The 22,210-nt window shown below is 38.6% G+C and overlaps 1 protein-coding gene across 1 annotated transcript; it reads right to left on the reverse strand.

The window, feature by feature from the left end:
• Window positions 1-238: 238 nt before the first annotated feature.
• mmut (methylmalonyl CoA mutase) lies at window positions 239-21,607 on the reverse strand. The gene is made up of 13 exons (XM_057352240.1): window positions 21,508-21,607; window positions 20,415-20,857; window positions 19,974-20,341; window positions 19,089-19,246; window positions 18,665-18,836; window positions 18,097-18,345; window positions 17,522-17,633; window positions 12,883-12,998; window positions 8,931-9,046; window positions 6,878-7,009; window positions 6,459-6,606; window positions 5,021-5,188; window positions 239-775 (listed from the first exon to the last, which is right to left on the reverse strand). The coding sequence occupies exons 2-13, from the start codon at window positions 20,503-20,505 to the stop codon at window positions 560-562; spliced, it is 2,046 nt and encodes a 681-aa protein (XP_057208223.1). The 5' UTR covers window positions 20,506-20,857; window positions 21,508-21,607; the 3' UTR covers window positions 239-559.
• Between the last annotated feature and the right edge of the window lie 603 nt (window positions 21,608-22,210).

A 22,210-nucleotide genomic window follows, 5' to 3' on the forward strand; every position in this document is an offset into this window, starting at 1 on the left:
AGATGACAGATTTAGCAGTTTAGGAATCCATCAAGAAGGTGTGTGAGTGGTCAGTAATGACAATGTCCAACATCTCCCTGAAAGCTTTTCAAAGGGTTCACGCAACCAATTAATTCTTGGAAGCACTAGCGAGTCAATAAACAGGCATGCCAATGCTTTCAAATCAACAAGGGTTTTTAGTCGAAGTGGATTTTCGGCAGAGCAGACACACAATCTGAGCATTAACATCCACATTTTTATTTCTTAAAGCAGAAACAAACATAAAAAGGATAATGATCATGTAGAGAAAGTCCATAACGCTGTGCTTTGTATTATGTGGAGTCGTTGCATGTGCTATTGCATTCCCTACAGAATATGAAAAATCAACGGATACGCTCTTATCGGAATCGATAAAGCGACAGATCACGAAACCCCACAAGTGAATTTTAAACATCGTCTTGTCACACAAGAAGAATGAACGACATCATAAAATAACAGGGCTTGTGATGACACCACAAACACCTCCAGATTGACATTTTAATGCACTTTCAAACTACACAAATCTGCTGTCAGGCTTCAATCAAACACAGCTTTGACAAGCGATCATTTCACACTGATAACATCTGGGATCAAACGCCTCTACAATTGTTCTTGGCCGACATCGCGGTAACATGGCCTGCCGGATCTTCTCCAGGTTTTTCTCGATGGTGTAGAGAACCTCCACCGCTGCTTGAGGAATTCTGGTCCCCGGGCCGAAGATACAGCTGACGCCGCTCTTGTACAGAAAGTCATAGTCCTGAAAAGAGTTTTTTGAGAACTTATTCCACAAGAAAATTCAACTGGTAACTTATTATTTAATGGGACAGTTCACCCTAAAATGAAAAATCTGTCATCATTTACTCACCCTCAGATTTTTCCAAACTTGTATAAATCGATTTGTTCTGGTGAACACAAAGGAAGATATTTGGAAGAATGTCAGTAACCAAACAGATCTCATCCCCCATTGACTCACATAGTAGGGAAAATAAATACTATGGGAGTCAATGGCTTATGAGTTATTATAGTTTTGATTTTAGTTTTACTTAGTTTTCTAAAAAAATTGAAGGAGCTTTTATTTTTAGATTTTTAGTTTTTGTTAATTTTACTTAACGTTTTAGCAATTTTAGTATATGCTTTTGTCATTGTATAATTTATGTGGTTATTTTTTATGTAGCTACAGTATATAAGATTAATTAATTTTTATCTTCGTTTTTTATTATTATTATAATTATAGTGCTTTAAACCTATTTCAGTTTATATTTGAGGCAACATTTCAAAATTTCCTTTGATTAAGTTTTTCCAATAATTTTCAGGTCAATATTTTACTTCATTTCAATGAACAGAAACATTTTCAAAGTTTTAATTTTAGTAAACTTAAATAACCTCAATGGGGGATGAGATCTGTTTGATTACTGACATTCTTCCAAATATCACATATGTATATGTACACACATGTATATAACACATAATATTGTGTTCAGCAGAACAAAGAAATGTGGAACAATCTGAAGGCGAGTAAATGATGACAGAATTTTCACTTTTGGGTGAACCGTCCCTTTAAGAGACATGTGAGAATGCTTGGAAGCCCTTAACAAAAAAGTAAATTGGACGTCGATTGAACATATTCATTTTTTAAGTTTATAAAAAAAGAGTGTATTTCAAAACTCTTTAAAATGAAAAGGTACGAAAAGTTCTTCACAGCGATCCTATACAAAATAAAAGTGCTTCCCAATGTCAAAGAATACATCTTTTTTGCTGTATGGCTCCATTAAGACCAGTGTTGGGTGTAACTAGTTACTAAGTAATTAGTTACTGTAATTTAATTAATTTTCCCTTGAAAAGTAAAGTAAGGGATTACTCTTATTTTTTCTGTAATTTAATTAGTTACTTTTGATGTAATTAAACTAAATACTTTGTGTAATATATGTGCGTTAAAATCCGTGCTTTAATGTATAATTCTCACATTTGTAATACTTTGGTCAGTTAATAAAAGAACTTTATGTAGTTTAATATGATTTATTTGAATGAATAAAAAGAGCCCTTTCATGACTATCATTGAATCACTTAACTAATCAAGGTTGATATAGGATATAGAAAGTAATTAGTAATAAGTAATTAAATACTTTTTGGAGAGAGTAATTTGTACAGTAATCTAATTACACTATTGAATATGTCATTAGTAACTAGCAATTAATTACTTTTTGAGAGCAATTTACCCAACACTGATTAAGACCCTTGAACATTAGAAGAAAACCTTCACGACTGAAAAAATGGTTCCTATAAGATGTTCTTTCGCTAAGCAAAAATGGATCTTCTGTGACATCGCCTTTATTTTAAAGACTGTTGAATTGAAATATATTGTATACGTGATGCAAACGCAACAGGAAGATGTTTTCTAGCGGTAGACGAATATCTTCAAACCCTTCCTCACAAAGCGGATTAAACCACGCAGGAGAAATCTCCCGTGTGCATTTTGAATTTGTAGTTCCGTGCCGACCGCTGCGAGAGCTCAGGCTCCCTGAGGGCTCTTATACAAACAGATTTCTTATGTCTCTTCAATCACCGCAGCTTTTACCTCCACTCGCGACATGCGGCCCGATAATCCCACCAAACACTCAATACTGGTGTAAAAGCACTTGGGGGATGAGGTGTGTGAAATGTCAAGCAAGAAGAAAAGCACCAGCGCTTAAAGGCATTCGGAGATCATCAACGCAACTAAATGTACCGTAGAGATGAACTGCTTTATCAATTTATTCATGCAGAAGCCCAAACTGAGCCATCAAGGGCAGAATTCAGGAGCTTGAAACTATAGTTACAGCACATTCCTCTTTCTTCATCTGAGTTTTGTGTACTTTTTTGGCACAGGTCAGTTACGCATGAAAAACATTTATCTTTCTACTTGCGTTGTCTTTTAATGCGAGTCTTAATGGTTGCTAAGCACCATTCAATAACCAAACAGCATATCTAAAAGATCATTATGCTGGAATTTATAGACCGACTTTACAAAGATACTCCTTAGCGAGAACAGTTATACATTACTGTATTTCTGGTATGCATAAAGAGAAAATTGTGTCATCGTCACCCTCGAGTTCTTCCAAATCTGAATAAATGTCTTTGTTCTGAGGAACACAGAGAAAGATATTTGGAAGAATGCTTGTAGCCAAACAGCTCTCGGCCACCATTGTCTAGCATAGAAGGAAAAATGACAATAGTAGTCAGAAGTGCCCCGGAACTGTTTGCTTTCCTACATTCTTCTAAATATCTTCTTTTGTGTTAACAGAACAAAGTCATTTCTAAAGAAAATTATCCTACTATGTAACTCAAGAACTGCTTGCATTTTTCCAGATATCCTCCTCTGTGTTCGTCAGAATTTGTAACAACTTGAGGGAAAGTAAATGAAGACAGAATTTTCATTTTTGGGTGAACTGTTCCTTGAAGTTACAGTTAACTGATCTGAATGAGCACAAATCCACGATTGACTACTGGATTAGATCAGATGTTTGCACATTTGTTTATGTGGGCTGAATTCGGGTGCAGTTTGTTATCGCAAAGTGTCCTAATCTACCTGAATTACCCCTTTATAATACATTTAAAATAATACTTTATTAGTATGCTTGTATAATTGTGGTATGAATTAAACAGTTCATTACAACCTAAAAGATAATCAATGTTTTGTGACAGTAACACCCGGTCTACACCGGACACAATGTGATGAGTCAAAAGACAATAGAACCCATTCGAATCTGAAATTTCGCAACACGCGTCTGGTGTAAACAGGGCGTTACATCTTTACAATTATAATCTATCTTAATTTTTCTGCTTTGATATGAAATTCTGTTTTCTGAAAAGCTGCTTAGAAACCATGCACAATTGTGAAAAGCGCTAAATTTGACATTTATGCTGTGCAGCTTTAAACTGATACACGCTATTGCAGCACAATAAAAAGTATTATGATGTTTGTACCATTCTGTTGTGGGCAATTTCAGCGTTATGAATGTCAAAACTTGAATATCAAAATATAAATTCTCAGACGATACACTTATTACCAATATATTGAACCAACTGTTTATATTTGACTAAACCCTTGACGATTTTAAAAGAGGGAATTGGGGTAGTGTGGTGGAAAAATGTTTCTGTTCTCCTGTATCTGTATCCTTTCATTGTTAAAAAAGTTTAATAAACAGATTAAGCAAAAATAAATAAAAAATGAGGGGAAAATGTGTGCGTTATGGATGTGGCAAAAAAGGAGCGTACGTTTTTGAGTGACAAAATACTTGTCAAAAGTACAAAGCAGAAGCAATTATACCCAACAAACGGAGAAGGGATGACTCATTATATAGCATTAAATAGTTACTATATTTTCATTTTCAGGTGCTCATTATGGAGTGCTTAAATAGATGCGACAAATCACGTACATGACTATGGAAAACTATGCTTTAAAAACACCTCACATGGGTATTTACTTTTGACATCTGACCTATCCATATGTTGAAAACCTTGATTTTTTCATCTCAAGATTGACATTTGCATGGAATTGCCCCTTCATAAAAAAAACAGATGAATGCACAACGCACAAAGCTGTGGAAAAAGAAGCTTCAAATGAGGGTAGCAAGTGATGCGTGGTTTGTTGAGCGAACATCGGTTCTGAAATAGCTAATATATGTCACCTGTGGTCGCATGTCACTCAAATGCCACATGAACAAAAAAGATGTTTAATGGAAGTGAAAAGCTTGTCATGTTTCTGGCTGTAAAAATCCGTCACCTTACAGATCGTGAAGGGTGAACTTTTCCAGAAAAGCAGCGGTAGATGTCGCCTGGTCAAAATAGGTCACATTTATCTGCATTTAGCTTAGCTGGTAGAGCATTGAGTTAGCAGCACGAAGATCATACGATTGATTCCCAAGGAACATACATACTCATAAAAAACTTACTATAGATGGCTTTCAATAAAAGTGTTAGCTTCATTCATAAATGTAAATGTTTGACTGAGGGCAGGTGATACCTGGGGTGGAATGACGCCTCCGCAGATGACCATGATATCTGGCCGGTTGAGGTTCCGTAGCTCTTTGATGAGCTCGGGTACGAGGGTCTTGTGTCCGGCAGCCAGCGTGCTGATCCCCACGCAGTGCACGTCTGCATCAACAGCCTGCTGAGCGACCTCAGCCGGGGTCTGTCGTCATAGAAACACCCCCATCAGACACAATGGGACATAGAAAACACAAGGAAATGACATCAGACCTGAATGCACATCCACATGGGGATGCGTGACCCCATTAGTAACCCCCGCAATCAAGTAAAGACTGTTCATGAAACATCTAAATGCGTATTTGATCAGCATTTCAAGATGTATTGTGGTCATTTCAGTCCAGTGTCTGTTGAATTTAAACAAAATCAAACCTCAGGAGTGACATAAAGTCATCCGACAGCAATGTAAAAAAGACAAGACAACAACGTTTTTTTAATGACAAATATTACTGTTGTATTGAATATCAACTTTTTCTTTGCGGTATTTGAGGTCTGAAAAAATACTGAGCATCTTTTCTGATTTTTTTTTCTGCAAATAAAATGCAATAGAATGCAAAATGCAAATAGAAACAATATTATAATAAATTTGGGAGAAATATTGTTACTAGTTCACAGAATGAAACAAAAACCATCATTTTACCTAAAATAAAAACCAGAAGAAAATGGAAGCGCTTCAATTTTCTTCTGGTTTTCAATATAGAATAGCTCATTGGTTAGAGGATGGCGTTAGCAACGCCAAGGTCATGGATTCGATCCCTAGGATTGCACATACTCAGAAACAAATGTACTTATTTACTTGATCTCCTGAGCCGTGCCTTCAATATTCTGACGTATTCTCCCTCATTCCAAGAGATCGGATAGATCTAAATGTCACTCCAGTGGGATATATGTAGGATTAAGAAACGTTAAGCTCTGGAACCATGTGTCAACTGGTTTATCATCTTAACACATGATGACTTTAAGACATCTGTTACACATACAAACAAAAGCGCTTTTAAACCGCAAACTAAACTAGAGATGCATTGATATGGCATTTCTGTGCCAAAAAAAGAACAACAATAATAAACAACTTGTGGTGGCAGATACCAATAATGCTATTTTGTGTTTTGTTCAACTGGACAGTTCAAATGAAAATTCGGTCATACTGTAAACTCCCATTGTAGGAAAAATGAAAATGGTAGTCTTGAACGGTTTGCTTTCCCAAATTCAACAGAACAAAACAAATCCTACTGTGGTAGTCAATGGTGCCCCAGAACTGATAGTTGCTAACATTCTTCCAAACATCATAATACTGTAAATAACAAAGAAATGTACACAAACTTGGAACAACTTGAGGGTGATTAAATCATGACGGTTTATCTTGAACTTATTTAATACTTCATTTATGCGTCATCGATGGCACGTTCTCAACAAACCTGGAAAAGTGGCCCGACGTCCACATCGAACCCGAGATCTGCAAATCCAGTGGCGATGACTTTTGCTCCTCTATCATGACCGTCCTGTCCCATTTTGGCCACGAGCAGACGTGGGTTTCTGCCTTCATGTGTTTTAAACTGCACGACCCTGTGGGCCAAACGAGAATCTCCTCTCAAACACCGTCTGATACACTACACACTACAAACTCAGGTTAGCGTCTGACCGCCTTCTAGACGTTCAAGTGCAGCAGACTATTGAAAGAAGTCTTGTTGACAAGCTCACAGAGAGTTCAAATGTGCACGTCAGGGAGTCACAGTGCTTACAAAACTATTATAAGAGGTTTCAGACCATGTATTACCGAGCAAAGCTGTATTTTAAATTCACTTTTACCGTCTAAATGATATCTAACGACGCTCACCTGTCATGTGCCAGAGCGATCTCCTCGTGCTCGCCGAACTCGTTGCGGTACGCGCCGCTCACCATGCGCGTGCTGGCCTTGTGCTCCCCGAAAACAGATTTCATGGCATCTGTGATCTCCCCCACCGAACACCTTCAGAATGCAATAAAATCCTGTTATCTGCACATAATCACTTTATATTCTGCAACACGTTGTTGTTTGAAACTGATGTTTGCAGTTGCAGTAAGATTGCAGAAGGGCGATTCCAGCGCTATGAATGTGACAATTTCAGTCAAAACTTGAAATACAGATTCTGAGAGAATGTGTTTTACCAATATATTGATTGAACCATTTGTTTAAATTTCACTGAACCCCTGCTGATAGAGTCCAGACAAGCAGAGAAACAACTTTTAATTCGATTTTAAGTGAAACAATTTACATAAAAAAAAATGAGTACATTTTTTAAATTGAGTAAATGCAAGTATAAAAAATTAAGTAAATCTGAGTGACTCAAATATTTCTATTAGAATTCACCAAAAATATTAAGTATATATTAAAGATATTATTGGTTTATTAAATACGTATTTTTTCATTAAATAAACTTAAATAATCATGTCAATTTTAGAGAAATTAACAGTTGGATTTTAAATCATTTTTTATGCCCCACAAAAAAAATCAGTTTTAAAATATTTTATTACGTTAATATAACTGTTTATTTTTGTGATATTTACTAAGCCCACGTAATAATTTTTTCGAGTGTATGCACAAGTTTTCTATTTTAAGAGGGAAAAAATTAACGCGTACCGTGTGACAAAAAAAGGTTTCACGTTTTTGATAGACGACATACTCTGTTGGATTTCTGTGAATTAAAATGTGCAAACCAGAAGCAACAAATGGAGAAGGGATGGCTCTTTGTAGAACATCAAATACTATATTTTAACGTTCATTTGCCTATTTATGAGGAACATAGACTGTTATTTATGTGACAATTCACTTACCTGACCATCAAAAACCATGCTTTAAAAACACAAAAAAGCTTTAAAAACCTTAAGAGAGACTTCACATGGGTATTTAAACCACCAAATATTGACATCTGACCTATAAGCAATGTAAAAACCTTTGGAAAAAACTAGATTTTTTCATGGAATTCCCCTGAAAAGTGGGTGTTCTGCCACTAAAACACTCTAACATTCAACACTAACTCACTTTTTTAAACTTTCATAGAAACTTTTCAAGTTTTGTAATGTGAAAAACCGCCGCTCAGGATAGAAGCACACCTGGTGTAACACATGCCGTCAGAACTGAGTAGGTTTCTAGTGTGCTGACTGATGAGACATCACACCTGAAGTTTTCTTTTTTAATTCAAACTGTGGCGCCTCTGGGTGATCTTAATGGGGTACAACACCAAATGTAGTTTGGCTGAATCACAGGATACCTGACTGAGGTCGCTCGGTGAATCACTGCCTATGTGAAGTTAAAAACTGATTCAACAAGCTGAAATAAAGAGGCGTTCACATTATACTGATAACTGTAACACTATTTGTGTCCACACCAGCGGTACCTTGATGTTTATTTTAAGCTCGTGTGCTTCAGTGTTTTCAGTCACTAAAATAAATATAATTATAATAATATATTATCCCGGCGTAAACAACACACAGCTTTCCGACTGATGTAAACCCCGCTATTCTCCTTAATGAAAAACTTTTAAAACTTTATTTTTTACAGTTATAGTTATGTGTGAACGGCTCTTAACACAGGGAGCTTGACCCTTGGGGGTAAAACTCATTTTTGAAATGTGTCTGAATAAAATTGAATCGCTAACAATGTACATAACACATTTGTTTGCTGAAGTGTTGTATAAATTCTTACATGAGTTTTGATTTAGTTCACGCTCATTTCTATGTAAAAAAGGTTTCCATCTTTTTCCTATATTTACTGCATGTCTGCACAGTATAAGGAACGTCCAGAGTATAAAAATCATTACGCCTATAGACTGTCCCCACGGAGATAATAAACCAGACACGTGTGTGTGCTTTGATCAGATTGTTGTTTTTCAAATGGAAAGTAGACACACCGGGCTCTGGCAGCCTCCACGGCGAGCTCCAGCAGGTTGCCGTCTCCGGTGCGCGCACAGCGTTCGATCGCAGCCAGGCATCTCTTCGCAGCACCTGCGTCTCTGCTCTCTCTGACCTGCGATGCAAACACAGCCTCGTTATCCGATGCAAACGCTGACCTGAGATCAGCCACAGCACATGTACGAAACAGCGATGTTTCTCAACTTTTTCTTGTTTTGTGCACCTCTCGAGCACTTCACCAACACCAATACTCGTGTATTGCTTCTTTCACTTAAAGGTTCCATGAAATCGAAATTGTAGTTTTGGGCCTTTTAGCATGCATATGTTATCTTTAGGGATATCCAGAGCCATTGAGAGAGAGAGTCGCGTCAACTCCGTTGACTCCAATGAAACTCACAACAATGGAGCCCCTCCCTCAATAGATCCCGGAAGTTAGTAACGCATGGAGCGAGACAGACCAACTGAGGTAAACACATTTAAAGACGTAAGTCGTTTAATGAATAAAAAAGTGAAGGAAATAAAGAATTAAAAGAAAAAACGACTAACTGAAGGCTCCATGAATCACGTAATGCTCGTAAAATCCCTATCTCTCAACAGCTCTGGGGATATCTAAGCAAGTGTGCTTCAAAACATTGAGAAAAATGACCATATAGATGGTATCAAAGTGACAACATAAACAAACGTTACTGCGCATGCGCGCGTTCGTGGGCTGCACTGAACTTCCGGTACACTTTCACAAACAATAGAGTGTCTGTAGATTATTTCTGATAACAATCAAAAGAACCCGAGAAGAACCGTTACTTGGCTAAACTTGTCTCTCCAATATTTTTAATTTAGACTGCGATACCAAGCTCAACCGCTAGATGTCAATGTACCACGCGGTTTCGTTAAATGCGACCAAACTACAGCACCCATTCCACAAACTGTTTATTTAATAAAATGAATATACAACAAAATTCAACAAATCTTTTATGTAAGACAAGTATTATACAATAAAATAATATATAAATTAATATTAACATATGCAGTATTAAATCAAATATAAAATATATTAGACACTAGCCAAAAACACAGTTTCAAAGCAACAACATAAACAAACGTTACTGCGCATGCGAGCATTCGTGGGCTGCACTGAACTTCCAAACGAACTAACAAGCAAAAGAAACCGAGAAGAACCATTAGGGGCCATTCAGACAGAACGCCTCTCTGCGTCTAAAAACGCGAGACGCAGTGCTCAGATATGTTTTTTTTTTAAATCGCCTCCTCCGACATGTTGCCATCAAATAAAACAGTTGTCATGCCAACTTGCTACTGTAAACAGAAGCTCGCAACGCTCCAGAATTCTTCCAATTGGTTCACAGCTTTTGGAACAGACATTGATGAGCAGCGCTGCATGTAAAAGTTGAATTTTTTTTAAGTTGACATGGCGTCTTAAAAACGCGGCGCTCGTGTGCGAGGCGCTTCAAAAGACACGAGACGCGAGCGTAACGGTCATGCACGTCCGTCAAACGCGTGTTTACATAGAAAAACAATGGGAAAGTAGCGCATTGGAATGGAAAAACGCGTTCTATCTGAATGGCCCCTTAGGCCATGAACACACTTGACTTGACCTCTTTTTTGACAAGAGCGCTATTTTAGTAAAAAGAAAAGCTGGCAGCGTTTGTGCATGAAGGCAGCTCAGCACACAGGATTCATATAGGCAGAGTAACGGAAGTCTATTTGAATTATAAACAGAGAACGTCTTTGCAAAAACCAACCGCATATTTTAAAACTACAGTACTAATTTCTAGCTAGAAATGCAATCGAAAGTTATTAAAGGTGAAAAATAAACTTTAAGAAGCGCTTCGGCCGCCATTTTATTTTTTCGAGCTTGATCCTGCTCGACCAATCACCTCCCTCGCATGTTGTTATGGAAACGACACACTACTCGCTTGTCATTGGTTAGCTGTGAAAAGGAGCTTGACGTAGGGCGTCTTTTTTTAGAAAAGTTGAACTTTTTTCAACTTAAAAAGACACCCTGAGCTGCAGAAAAAGATGCCTGGCGTTTAAAAAAGCACTCAGGACGTTTTTTGAAAACACGGTTTACTCCATAGGATTATAATGTAAAACAGACGCTAGCGGCTTCAAAAAGGAAGTCAGGTCTGAACACGGCCTTACTTGTCTCTATAATATTTTTAATTTAGACTGCGATACCAAGCTCAACCGCTAGATGTCAATGTACCGTAAGGTTTCTTTAAATGCGACCAAACTACAGGACCCATTCAACAAATTGTTTATTTAATAAAACGAATAAACAACGAAATTCAACAAATCGTTTCTTTAATACAACTCTTAAAGAATAAAATAATAATACAAATTAATATTAACATAAATGAAATAAAATAAAAATAGTTATATTATTAGAAACTAGCCAAACACAGACTGGAAGTTAACAGCAGTTAACTTCATCGAAGAAAGCTGCGCATTTCAAAGTGCTTCAGCAAGAAAACATAAATTCAGCTTCATTGTCCTGACACTCGACCTCTCCGCGCAGGTCACATGGCAACATGAATTCCTCATCACGAGGCTTTTGTGTCTCTTCAGAGCTAATCTAAGACAAGGCTGCTGCTTCGAAACTCCAGCCCACGAGCGGCCATTCAGGGGAAAATGATTTGAGAAATTAAATAAAGCCTTTACAGACAGTAACATTGTGCCGAGCCGTGAAAATGAATATTCTTTGCAGTATTCGAAGTCTGAAACCATTGCACCTTTCTTGTTGTTTTGTCCAGTTTTCCATTTCCTTATACAAATCATGCCAAAGATATTTTGGACAACCATGAGATTATAAGTGAACAAACGTCACACACCAAAAAATCCATCACAGCGGGCATTTCAGACGCGTTTGCATTTTAGACATCAATACATGGACTGAAGTGCCATCAGAATCCTGCCAACCTTCCGCTTTTATCATTAAAGATTAAACTGAGGTTTAATTGCGTGTTGTGACAGAGCCAAACATGACTGCACGATAGTCTTCAGTCGGGGGAAAGAGAAATCAACCTCAAAGTCCCAGAGTCACAGCGGGCTTTGAAAACACAAAGCACAATTTTTCTTTATCCTCACAGGCTGCGAGGGATAATATGATGTCAAACTGTTCCGCAATGAGCGTTACGCTGCGGGAACGATTGGTGAAAAAGCATCGCAAAGGGTCAGGCGTCATTGACAACGCAGGCAATTCTTTCATGAAAACTCGTACAACCGGAAAAGGAACAACAAAAGGGTGATTTGGGAGAATCGACAATCTTTCGTCTTTGAGGGGCACAAAGTTCTACAATGAGGCTTGATACAGACCAGGTTGTGCAGATGGATGACAAACTCAGATCTGACAAAAGGGATGTTTCGTGTTTTTAGCCAAAGCTGACAAATGTGTTTAAAGGGAAAGTTCACCCAAAAATGAAAATTCTGTCATCATTTACTCACCTTCGAGTGTTTCCAAATCTGTAAAAAAAGTCTTTGTTCTGATGAACACAAAGAAAGATATTTGCATGAATGCTTGGGTGAACTGTTCCTTTAAATGTAGATACAGCTATAAGTCCAGTTTTAGCCGTCTTCACACGTCTCAATAAGATGTCTTATGGCACATTTCACCTTGATAATGTCATACATAACCGATAGCTACTTTATCAGCAAACATTTATGGATAAATGACTCTTCTGCAAAGCCCATCTCTCTTATGCAAACATTTGCATTGTAATGATGATAAAAGAACAGCACCTCCGACCGCCCATAATATGCACTTTAACTGAGCTTAAAGCATACGCTCGCTGTTAGTTACCTAATGATTAAACTCACACTGGGTTGAATAAAAGCCCTTGAGTGTGATTAGGTAACATTATGCGATGCTTTGTCGAGTCAGTTAAAGAGATACGTGAAGCTGCTTCAACATCGATGAAGACTCTGAACTGAACTGACCTTCATTAGCTTCTCGATCTGCTTGTTTCGCACGGCTGTGTTGTCGATCGCCAGCACATCCACAGATTCCTCCTTCTCCAGGCGGTACTTGTTGACCCCAACAATGACCTCTGAGCCTACAGAGACAGAGAAAGAAAGAAGGCGTCAATACCTAGACCTAAAAAACAAATCAGATGAATGTGAATTGAATGAGCTCTAGATCAGAGGGCGGAGCTTTAACTTGCCCCCTTTTCCTTATTCTCTATCATTTATTTGTTCTATCTCTCTCTTTCCTTCATTTCTTTCTATCACTTTTTCTTTCTCTCTTTCATTATTTTTATTCCCTTTCCTTCACTCTCTCTCTCGATGTCAAATGTCAATTTTTTCCGTTGTACAGCCCCCTTGTGTAGAGTGCTTCGCTTTGCGCCCCCCCCCCTTATAAAAACGTATAATCGGTTTTAATTAAACCAAAAACTTATTCAGTTACACAATGCTGGAACATCAATACTTTTGGTTGGTGGTCTTATATTTCCGATGTTTGATTACATAACATTTATGACAAATGTCTATATTTCATATGATGCCACAAAATCTGTGGCCCCCCGGATCCATCTTGGGACCCCCAGTTTGAGAACCACTGATTTAAGAGTATTGGCACGACAAAAATTGTACATTTGTAGTGCCAAAGCATTTGCAGCTGGGCTGCGTACAAGTAGTGCAAAAAATGTTTGTATGTACAGTATCGATGTAATGCAAAATGGAAAAAGGCAAAATATTGCGATGCACAGATACTCAATTACTCCACTGATACCGATAGCCGATTATTCAGAGTGATATCTGCAGATACGATAGTTTGGTGGTTATATTAACTCGCATTAACTAAATTCTGAAGATTGAATGAATATTTCTTAACTTTCTGAACGTTATTAATTCATATAATGATTATTATATGTCCTAGCTCCCGCCTGACTTTTATCCTTCTTTCTATACTCAAAACCCACCGACCCTTTATTTTATGTAATAAATAAAACATCGCTCTTTCAACAGTATTTCTAATGCCCGCATGTTCTCCTCCCTGCGTCAACATGAGAAGACACGCTGTCTCAGCCGACGACATCTTTTTGTACTGTGGTGGCCACCGTCGTGTTTGGACTGAGAGATTGATTGCAATTCTCAAACTCACCGCTAGTAATCCCACTCTAGACCTTTAACTCTCCCGCCGGTTCAAAGTTCAAAACAAGACCTGGTCTGTGTCACGGCCTGCTTCGACACAGACGTCAGATAAACCAATCAGAAACCTTCAAGATCAAAGCACTGAGTGTCTGAGGTTAGCACACAACCCCAGCGGACGGTCATCTGTCAGACAGAAGCTGAGATCTCTGATAATGAGAGAAGCTCGGCTGGAAGCTCATACGTGTGAGTGAGCGGAGGAAACTTCAAGGAGATTGTGACATTTGCACAACTTTATGATTGTGAGGAGTGTCTTGACGGTCATACACAGCCCATGGAGACCTAACTGTGTTTGGAGTGTTTCTATAAATATTCATACAATGTCCAACAGAACAAAAACAAAAGACTCATACAAAAAAATCTGATGTTTCGGTCAGATTGGTGAAAATATTATTTGTAAGAAGACTACCGTCCTGAAACAGAAAAATCAAACACCCGAGAAGAGAACAGGTGTGAGACGTGGATGTCGTCTCTGCAGGTGTATCTCATCTTCTTCACTGATTCAATTTCACATCTCCTGGCCTCTCTGGACTCAAACGGACTCATTAAAGAAGTCTTTAATGACAACCACAGGGTGATCCATCCCAAATCAATGCATCTGTGGCGCAGGCATTAAAATAAGCAGATGAGCAGTGTATTTAATATGTGAACAGTAAATAACGCATGTTTTAAAAGTCCTACAAAATCAACCTAAACTGAATTTTGATGACCAAAATCAAATGTGAACTTCAGACTCTAGGACTGGGAATATAAGCATGCATGCATGTGAAATCCTAATACATTTTAAATGATAAGTGCATGCATTTCGCATAATTACTCTCGCATGAACACTCTTGCATGAAAGCGCATGAGAACTGTCTGACATCTAGTGGTGATGTTTTTACATTTACCAGTAGTGCACAGATGAGCAGACGTCTTTAACCAATGCATCGCTATTCATAGAGATCACATAAGAGGACACGAACAACATACTCAACTAATAATAACTGATGTTATTCAGGAAATTAACTGATGACATCATCATGTCTCAAAGCAGTTAGGGATAGTTCACCTAAAAATAAAAACGCAGTCGTTCACCTTCATGTCATTCAAAACCTTTTTTTCTGCAGAACGCAAAAGAAGATATTTTGAGAAATGTTGTTTTGTCTGTCCGTACAATGGAAGTCAATGGGGGCCGATGTTGTTTTGTTAGCAATTTTCTTCAAAATATCTTCTGTGTTCTGTAGAAAGACAGAAAGATATACATGTTTGGAATGACGCGAGGGTGAATGAAAAATAATGAATTTTCATTTTGGGGTGAACTGTCCCTTTATACTAATACAAAACTGTAGAGATCAAACGCACTGTAAGTCACTTTGAATAACGGCATCAACCAAATGCAAACGTTTAAATGTACTGTACGGTCATCCTCAATTATTTGATTTCATTCAATTACTTTCTATTTTATTCATGTAGCTTTTTCTCATGCACATTGTTTCAAAGCTGCTTTCGAGCTGCAGCTATCGATTATTTTAGTAATCACGTTTTCTACTGATTTTCCATCGATTAATCGAGTATTCGGATAATAAGTACTTTTTCTTTATAAAAGATCAATACTAAATATACAAGAGAAATTAAAACGAACAACTAATTTGTTTCCTTTTTTAGAACCTGTGAAAACTAAACCCATTTAGTACATTGCCATTACATTCAAAATGCAATATAATACAAATATATAAATAAGAAACATGAGTAAAAATAGAAAGGATAATTTCAAAGGTAAACTGCTAACTTCAGCTTATGCATGATGCGTTTAGTTTATCTAAATTAGTTTTAGTTTCTGTTTTTTTACTATTAAATAGTAATTTGTCCACATAAAAAAACATCTCGGTTACGACTGTAACAACGTCGAGAGGCCGACTGAAGGGGAACTGTAGTTAACGGGACTTTTATTTTGGCAGGTTGTCGGAAGACGGTTATTTTTTAGTGTGTCTTTTTCTTCACTCAAACAATAAAATGTTCGTGAAATAAACTCTCAGAGCAACTCTGGAGATGGAGTTCATGTGTTCATGTCCTCATAAAGCGCAGACGCAGTCAAATTCATGAGCATCACGCGTGTTGTATGTTAAACTGTGCAGTTCATTCACGCAGACCAGACAGATGACGTGTAAATAACATGTTTCGGCATCCACAAGTCCGCATCTAGTTTGATGGACTCAATGAAGCCGGAAAACAAGTTTCACTCGCAAAATAGACTTAAACTAAGTAAAATAGCAGTTCACCATTTCAATAAGATATCAGTTATTTATCAGCATGAGCCATACGTGTGAGCGCGTGAGCAGACTCAAATACGTGTCTGACGGTGAAGGCGTGAGACTTGAGAACCCTGTAACAGCTCTCACTAAATCCTGGGTGTTTCGAGTCTGACGTCATCACGCAACCGTGTTTTTAGCCAATTTTAACAATTATGGGTAGTTTAGATGGTAAGAGTAAGGTTAGGGTTAGGGTAAAGGTTTCGCAAGACTTGAAACACCAAGGATTTAGTGAGAGCCCCCTGTAACAGAGTTTAGCGGGCTGTGCGTTGGTAATAACGGTCCGTGGGGAAACGCAGTGCTCCGTGTGTACTGCAGTTAAATGGATTAAACAAAGCTTTGAGTAATTCGGATACAAGAAAATATTATTATAAAATTATTTTGCCTCGATGAAATTTTGTATTCGAATTACTCGAGGAATCGTTTCAGCCCTTATAAGTTCCACTGCACGTGTCTATATAGAACAGCTACATCTAACATCATGTGTTCATTCATCTCGTCGGTAAACACCCTGTGATCAAACTAAAGTTGACTGTGGCATGAAACAGAAATATCTATGAGGTATTAGTTCTTGTGTGCATTGATGTGTGATGCCATGAGCTACCGGGCCACTGTACTAAAGAGAGAGAGAGTTATAAACACACACACTCGACTGATTGATTCATGTTTTCACAGCTGGTGGGAGTTCTCCTGTGTGACATCAGTAGGGCTCATGAATGTTCATTTCTCATGAATAATAAATCAACGTTCACCCTTGCTAAAAGGCAGGTGAGCGGGTGCAAGCTATCCATCAGGATGGAAGAACTGGTGACAAGGTGCCAGATTGGGTCACATGGTTGTTGCTAAGGTAACACCACCACATTTGAGCGAGTGATCAAAACCGACTCGTCAGCTGTACAGTTGTAAAGAACCTCATTTCACATATGAACACTTCCTGTAGCTTAAATGACAGGGTGTTAGCAGCGCACAGGTCATGGGTTCGATTCCGATAAAACCACCCTGAATACGCTGTCCGTTGCTTTGGATACATCGGCTAAACGCATCCATATTAATCTTGATATATAATCACGTGTCTAGGCCTGTCATTGTGAATTTAATCACGTGTAAAAGGTGCATCCAGTAATATTGTACTTTGGCACCTGAATCGATGCGAGCTTGTCTGCGGGCGGCACACTCCTCGATGCGCAGTTTGGGAATGCCTTCGGCCACAGCTCGAGCCATCCCACCCATGTCCTCGATCTCTGTGATGAACTGAAACAAAACATAAGGAAATAACATATTTAAACATTGTTATTAAAACATAATTTCTAAAAGTCATCCTATGCCAGCACATCCCGTGCCACAGGAAGAGAAAAACATTGACATTTTTTTGTCATTTTAAGCAGAGCACTTTTTTTATCCACCGAACACCGAGCAACCGCCTAGCAACACCATAGCAACCATATAGCTTTTAAACTTCAAATCTCTCCACGGACTCCACATAAAGCCTAAACTTCCATTCAGGGACTTGTCAAGCCAAGATTCAAGACGAAATCTAGATATGTCAAGTGTATAAAGCCTACAAGGGGAATTATATTACACAATGTCAAATTCATTTTATATTACGTAGACATGCCATGGGGGCAAAAGTCTATTATTGAACAGTGAATATGGCACACAAACACTGAAAATGTTCAATGTGATAAAGGAAATAAAGGTTAGAATCGGTCCAAACCTTGAGCGCCGAGTTGTGCACGTCATTGGTGAGGGCCTCCATCATGTAAGATCCACCCCAGGGGTCAGCCACCTTCGGGATGCCCGACTCCTCCTGAATAATGATCTGGGTGTTCCGGGCGATACGGGCGCTTTTGATGGTGGGGAGACCCAGAGCTTCGTCAAAAGAGTTAGTGTGCAAAGACTGTGTGCCTCCGAACACGGCAGCCATCGCCTCGATCACCGTCCGGATCACATTATTGTAGGGGTCCTGAAAGGCAGATGTGAAAGATTCATTTGATGACTTAAACATTGCTTTACAGGCAACTTTTTACATAACGGATGGGATTAGTTTTATAAAAATGATCAAAAATGTAATGTGTGACTCCACATTAGTTATCAGAACTGATAACTAATGTGTTAAAAATACAGCAGGAGCTTTGACCAATGAAACTTCATACCCGCCATGATGTCACACAAAAAGAAACAAATGTCTCGTCACACATTGGTTTAAAGGCTGTTTAAGTCAAAGCTGTAGTTTATCTTCAGAGAGATGTGGTTTTGCAGACGGCTACGGGTGAGGACGGTACCTGCTCAGTCAGAGACCATCCGGATGTCTGGCAGTGAGTCCTGAGCAGAAGAGATTTGGAGTTCTTGGGCTGGAACTTCTCTTTGAGCAGTGTAGCCCACAGTCGACGCGCTGCCCTCAGCTTGGCGATCTCCATGTAAAAGTTCATGCCGATCCCCCAGAAGAAAGACAAACTAGGAGGAAAAGATACGATCAACATTTATCTTTCGCATACATATAAAAAATGAAATGTGCTCGTTGACTGCAATCCAGTAGATTAGGTAAAACATGGCACTTTGATCAGGAGTGACTTTGGATAAAAGCATCATTCAAATGCAAATATATACAGTATTTTTAGAAATGTGTTAATTGTGGTAACTTTATTAACCAACAGACTACACCTGTGCCTGAGGTTTGATCGACTAAATATACTTTATCATATGAACCTGGGTGCAAATTCGTCGATGGTGAGTCCAGCCTTCAGACCCGTCCTGCAGTATTCCAGTCCATTGGCGATGGTGTAGGCCAACTCCAAGATAGCATCAGCACCGGCTTCTTGTAAGTGATATCCACTGATGGAAATGGAATTAAACTTGGGCATATTCTGTAGGGGGAAAGTTCAACATGTTACAAACTGGAGAGATACAGCGACAATACTCAAACCCAGAGGGAAAATGATATTACTCAGAAGTTGCTCTTTTACACCTCGGGAGGTCTGATGCAGTTCTTAGTTGTGTTTTATTTAAGGATCAACTGAAAATCACTTATAACTGCTTAGGAAAAAATAAAAAGAGAAACAAACTCGATATATGCAGGTGTAAAGTGAATGTAGATTGTAAAGGTCAAATCATTTTGGTTTGGGTAAATACTTCATAGTGAGATCTTCAATAATATTGACTTTTGATTGCAGACTTGACAAATCTGAGCTCAGTTTGTCACATTCTTCCGAAACTCTAGAGACATTGTGATATTTCAGACTCTTTTTTATTTAAGGAGAAAGAGACGCAGGAGAGCAAAAGTTTCCATTTGCTCTTCCTTTAATCTCACTGTCTATCGTCTAGGACAAATAATATATACTGTAGATATAAAAGATATTTTCTTTTTTATTGTTTAGACGTGTCTAGACGTGCATTTGCAAAGGCAAGCAATAACAGCTAAGCAGACCAGTTTATTTTTGATGTGAGCATTGATGTGGCTTATGAATTTTACAATGTAGGTCTACAAAATAATGATGTAAATTTATCGAAACAAAGTTTGTATCAAGTTATTGGAGCTGAATTATTCCAGAAAATGGGTGTAGAAGAACAAAACGGGTGTAAACCTTTGTGTACCTTTGAGGTGTAGGCGAAGATATCTGCGATGACGTGCATCGAGGGCTCTGGAGGGAATATGTACGTGTTTCGCACCATGAACTCTTTGAGTATGTCGTTTTGGATGGTGCCGGTCAGTTTCTCCTTGGGCACGCCTTGCTCTTCTCCGGTCACGATGAACATGGCAAGGATGGGAAGGACAGCACCATTCATCGTCATGGAAACAGACATCTTTTCCAGCGGGATCCCGTCGAATAGCAGTTTGGTGTCCTCCACTGTGTCGATGGCTACACCCGCCATACCCACATCTCCGTAAACTCTGGGATTGTCGGAGTCATACCCTCTGTGTGTGGGTAGGTCAAACGCTACGGAAAGGCCTTGCTGACCCGCTGTAAAGACAGAACGTTTTAAACAACTCTACAGCAAAAACAAGAAGACAGAAAACCTGTTGGGATGACATACCTTTAATATTATCCCTGTAAAACTTATTGCTTTCCTCTACAGTGCTGAAGCCGGCATACTGTCTGATGGTCCACGGTCTGTAGGTGTACATGGTGGGGTACGGCCCCCGTGTGAAGGGGTGAACTCCAGGCAGTTCATCTTTGACCGTGGCAGTGTCTGTCTGAGTATACACAGGTTTAATAGAGATGCCCTCTGGGGTCCTCCAAATCAGATCCTCTGGATTTTTTCCCTTCAACTGTTTCTTGGCCAAGTCGGCCCAACCTTAGTGGATCTTCACTCCATCCTGGTGCGGGGCAGCGGTACGGAACCGTCTAGGACGGTGCTGGGTGTCAAGGGCCGAGGAGACTCCCAGCAGCCGGCAGGCGGTGAAAGAAGTGCATGCTTTCCATGCAGTCAGCATGTTGTGTGTGTTGGCAGGTGAAAGTTTAGTTACTCATGGGTAGCTAAAAGACATAAACAGTTTTGCACTATATAAACATATTTTTATAGGTAGGGCAAAACAGACTGCTGAAAAATACAACGGTAGCCATCACGGAAATTTGAATGGTTATAATATAACTGTTACTTTATTGGAAAACTATACTGGTCTCCGTAAAGGTAATGTTTGGGGGGATATTATATAGCAATGGTGGGATATTATATAGCAAAAGGGAACCAATAGAATACCATTATGTCCTACTGGAATAAAAACCACTACATACGCTACAGGATAAACAGTCGATGGTTCATTGCGGTATTTGTTATGGTAACTATTAAGATATATGTCGGTTTTCAGCATTGCATGACTACATACGATTTAATTGAACAAGAATACTCTCATCAAACAGTCACATTACAGCACAATTTAATATCTCTAAAGGCTTAGATTACATTTTATAACCGTCATTACACATCACTGATCGCCAATCACTTCCACTTTCTACACAATAAAGTTTGTGCTGTTTAGATCACACTGTTAAAGGCCTTTGCATAACGCCAATAAATAAACAAATTCGGACAATGCGTGACAAAATAAGTCTTTGATACGAGATTTTTATACATCCATGTGTTTAAAAACAAACCCTTTATAAACGAAATTATAACCATTTCTGACCTTGCGTGCGTCTGTTTTGCCAGCGCCACTGACAGGCGTATTACGCTCCGACCAATCAGGTTTAACAACAAACGAGAATAAACCAATGAGCGCCAAGCTACGCTCTGACCCGGATGTGCAGTAAATATACGGCCCGGGTGAACTTGAGGCGTTCAATCTAGCGTTCCGATGTTTCAGAATATTGAAATGTTCTGCGTGTATTTGTACTCCATTAATGTATTTCAATTAATTTCTTATGACTAAGTCACGCGAAATCGATTACAAATGACATATTTTGGCTACAGAAATAGTTACTAAATTAAGTAATCGAGCGATTATGTTAGAATACTTCCGGCAGGTGGCGACATATCCCACTTCTGTAGTCCTGATGAAACAAAATGCTGATGTTTTACAAAAACTTAAAACGTAGGTAAGTATACATATAAATATAAAATACTAAAATAACACGAATATAAAAGTATTACATCTTTGTCTGTTTTATTGTTTCTGCACAGTCTTTGTTTTCTTGTTTGTCTGTGTAAGACCTTTTTGTACTGTTTGTACAACATAAACATTTAGGAGTTGAGGGAAAAAACTACGTTTGTCCCACTTTGTGAGGACTCCAGGCCAGTGTTTCCCATCCCAGTTTTTGGAAGGCACACTAACATTTTACATTTGTTCTCCTTTATTTGACACCCATTTCAGGTCTTAAAGTACTTTACTA

Source organism: Triplophysa rosa, linkage group LG15 (assembly GCF_024868665.1).
Source record: "Triplophysa rosa linkage group LG15, Trosa_1v2, whole genome shotgun sequence".
In the NCBI taxonomy this organism is placed as follows: Eukaryota; Metazoa; Chordata; class Actinopteri; order Cypriniformes; family Nemacheilidae; genus Triplophysa; species Triplophysa rosa.

Excerpts from the sequence above, each read along its gene's own strand:
- mmut (XM_057352240.1), bottom strand. The coding sequence starts at position 20,505 with ATGTACACCTACAGACCGTGGACCATCAGACAGTATGCCGGCTTCAGC. Across the intron at positions 19,247-19,973 it reads TCTTCGCCTACACCTCAAAG|AATATGCCCAAGTTTAATTC; the intron begins GTACACAAAGGT and ends TTCCCCCTACAG. Across the intron at positions 12,999-17,521 it reads ACAAGCTCGCATCGATTCAG|GCTCAGAGGTCATTGTTGGG; the intron begins GTGCCAAAGTAC and ends CTGTCTCTGTAG.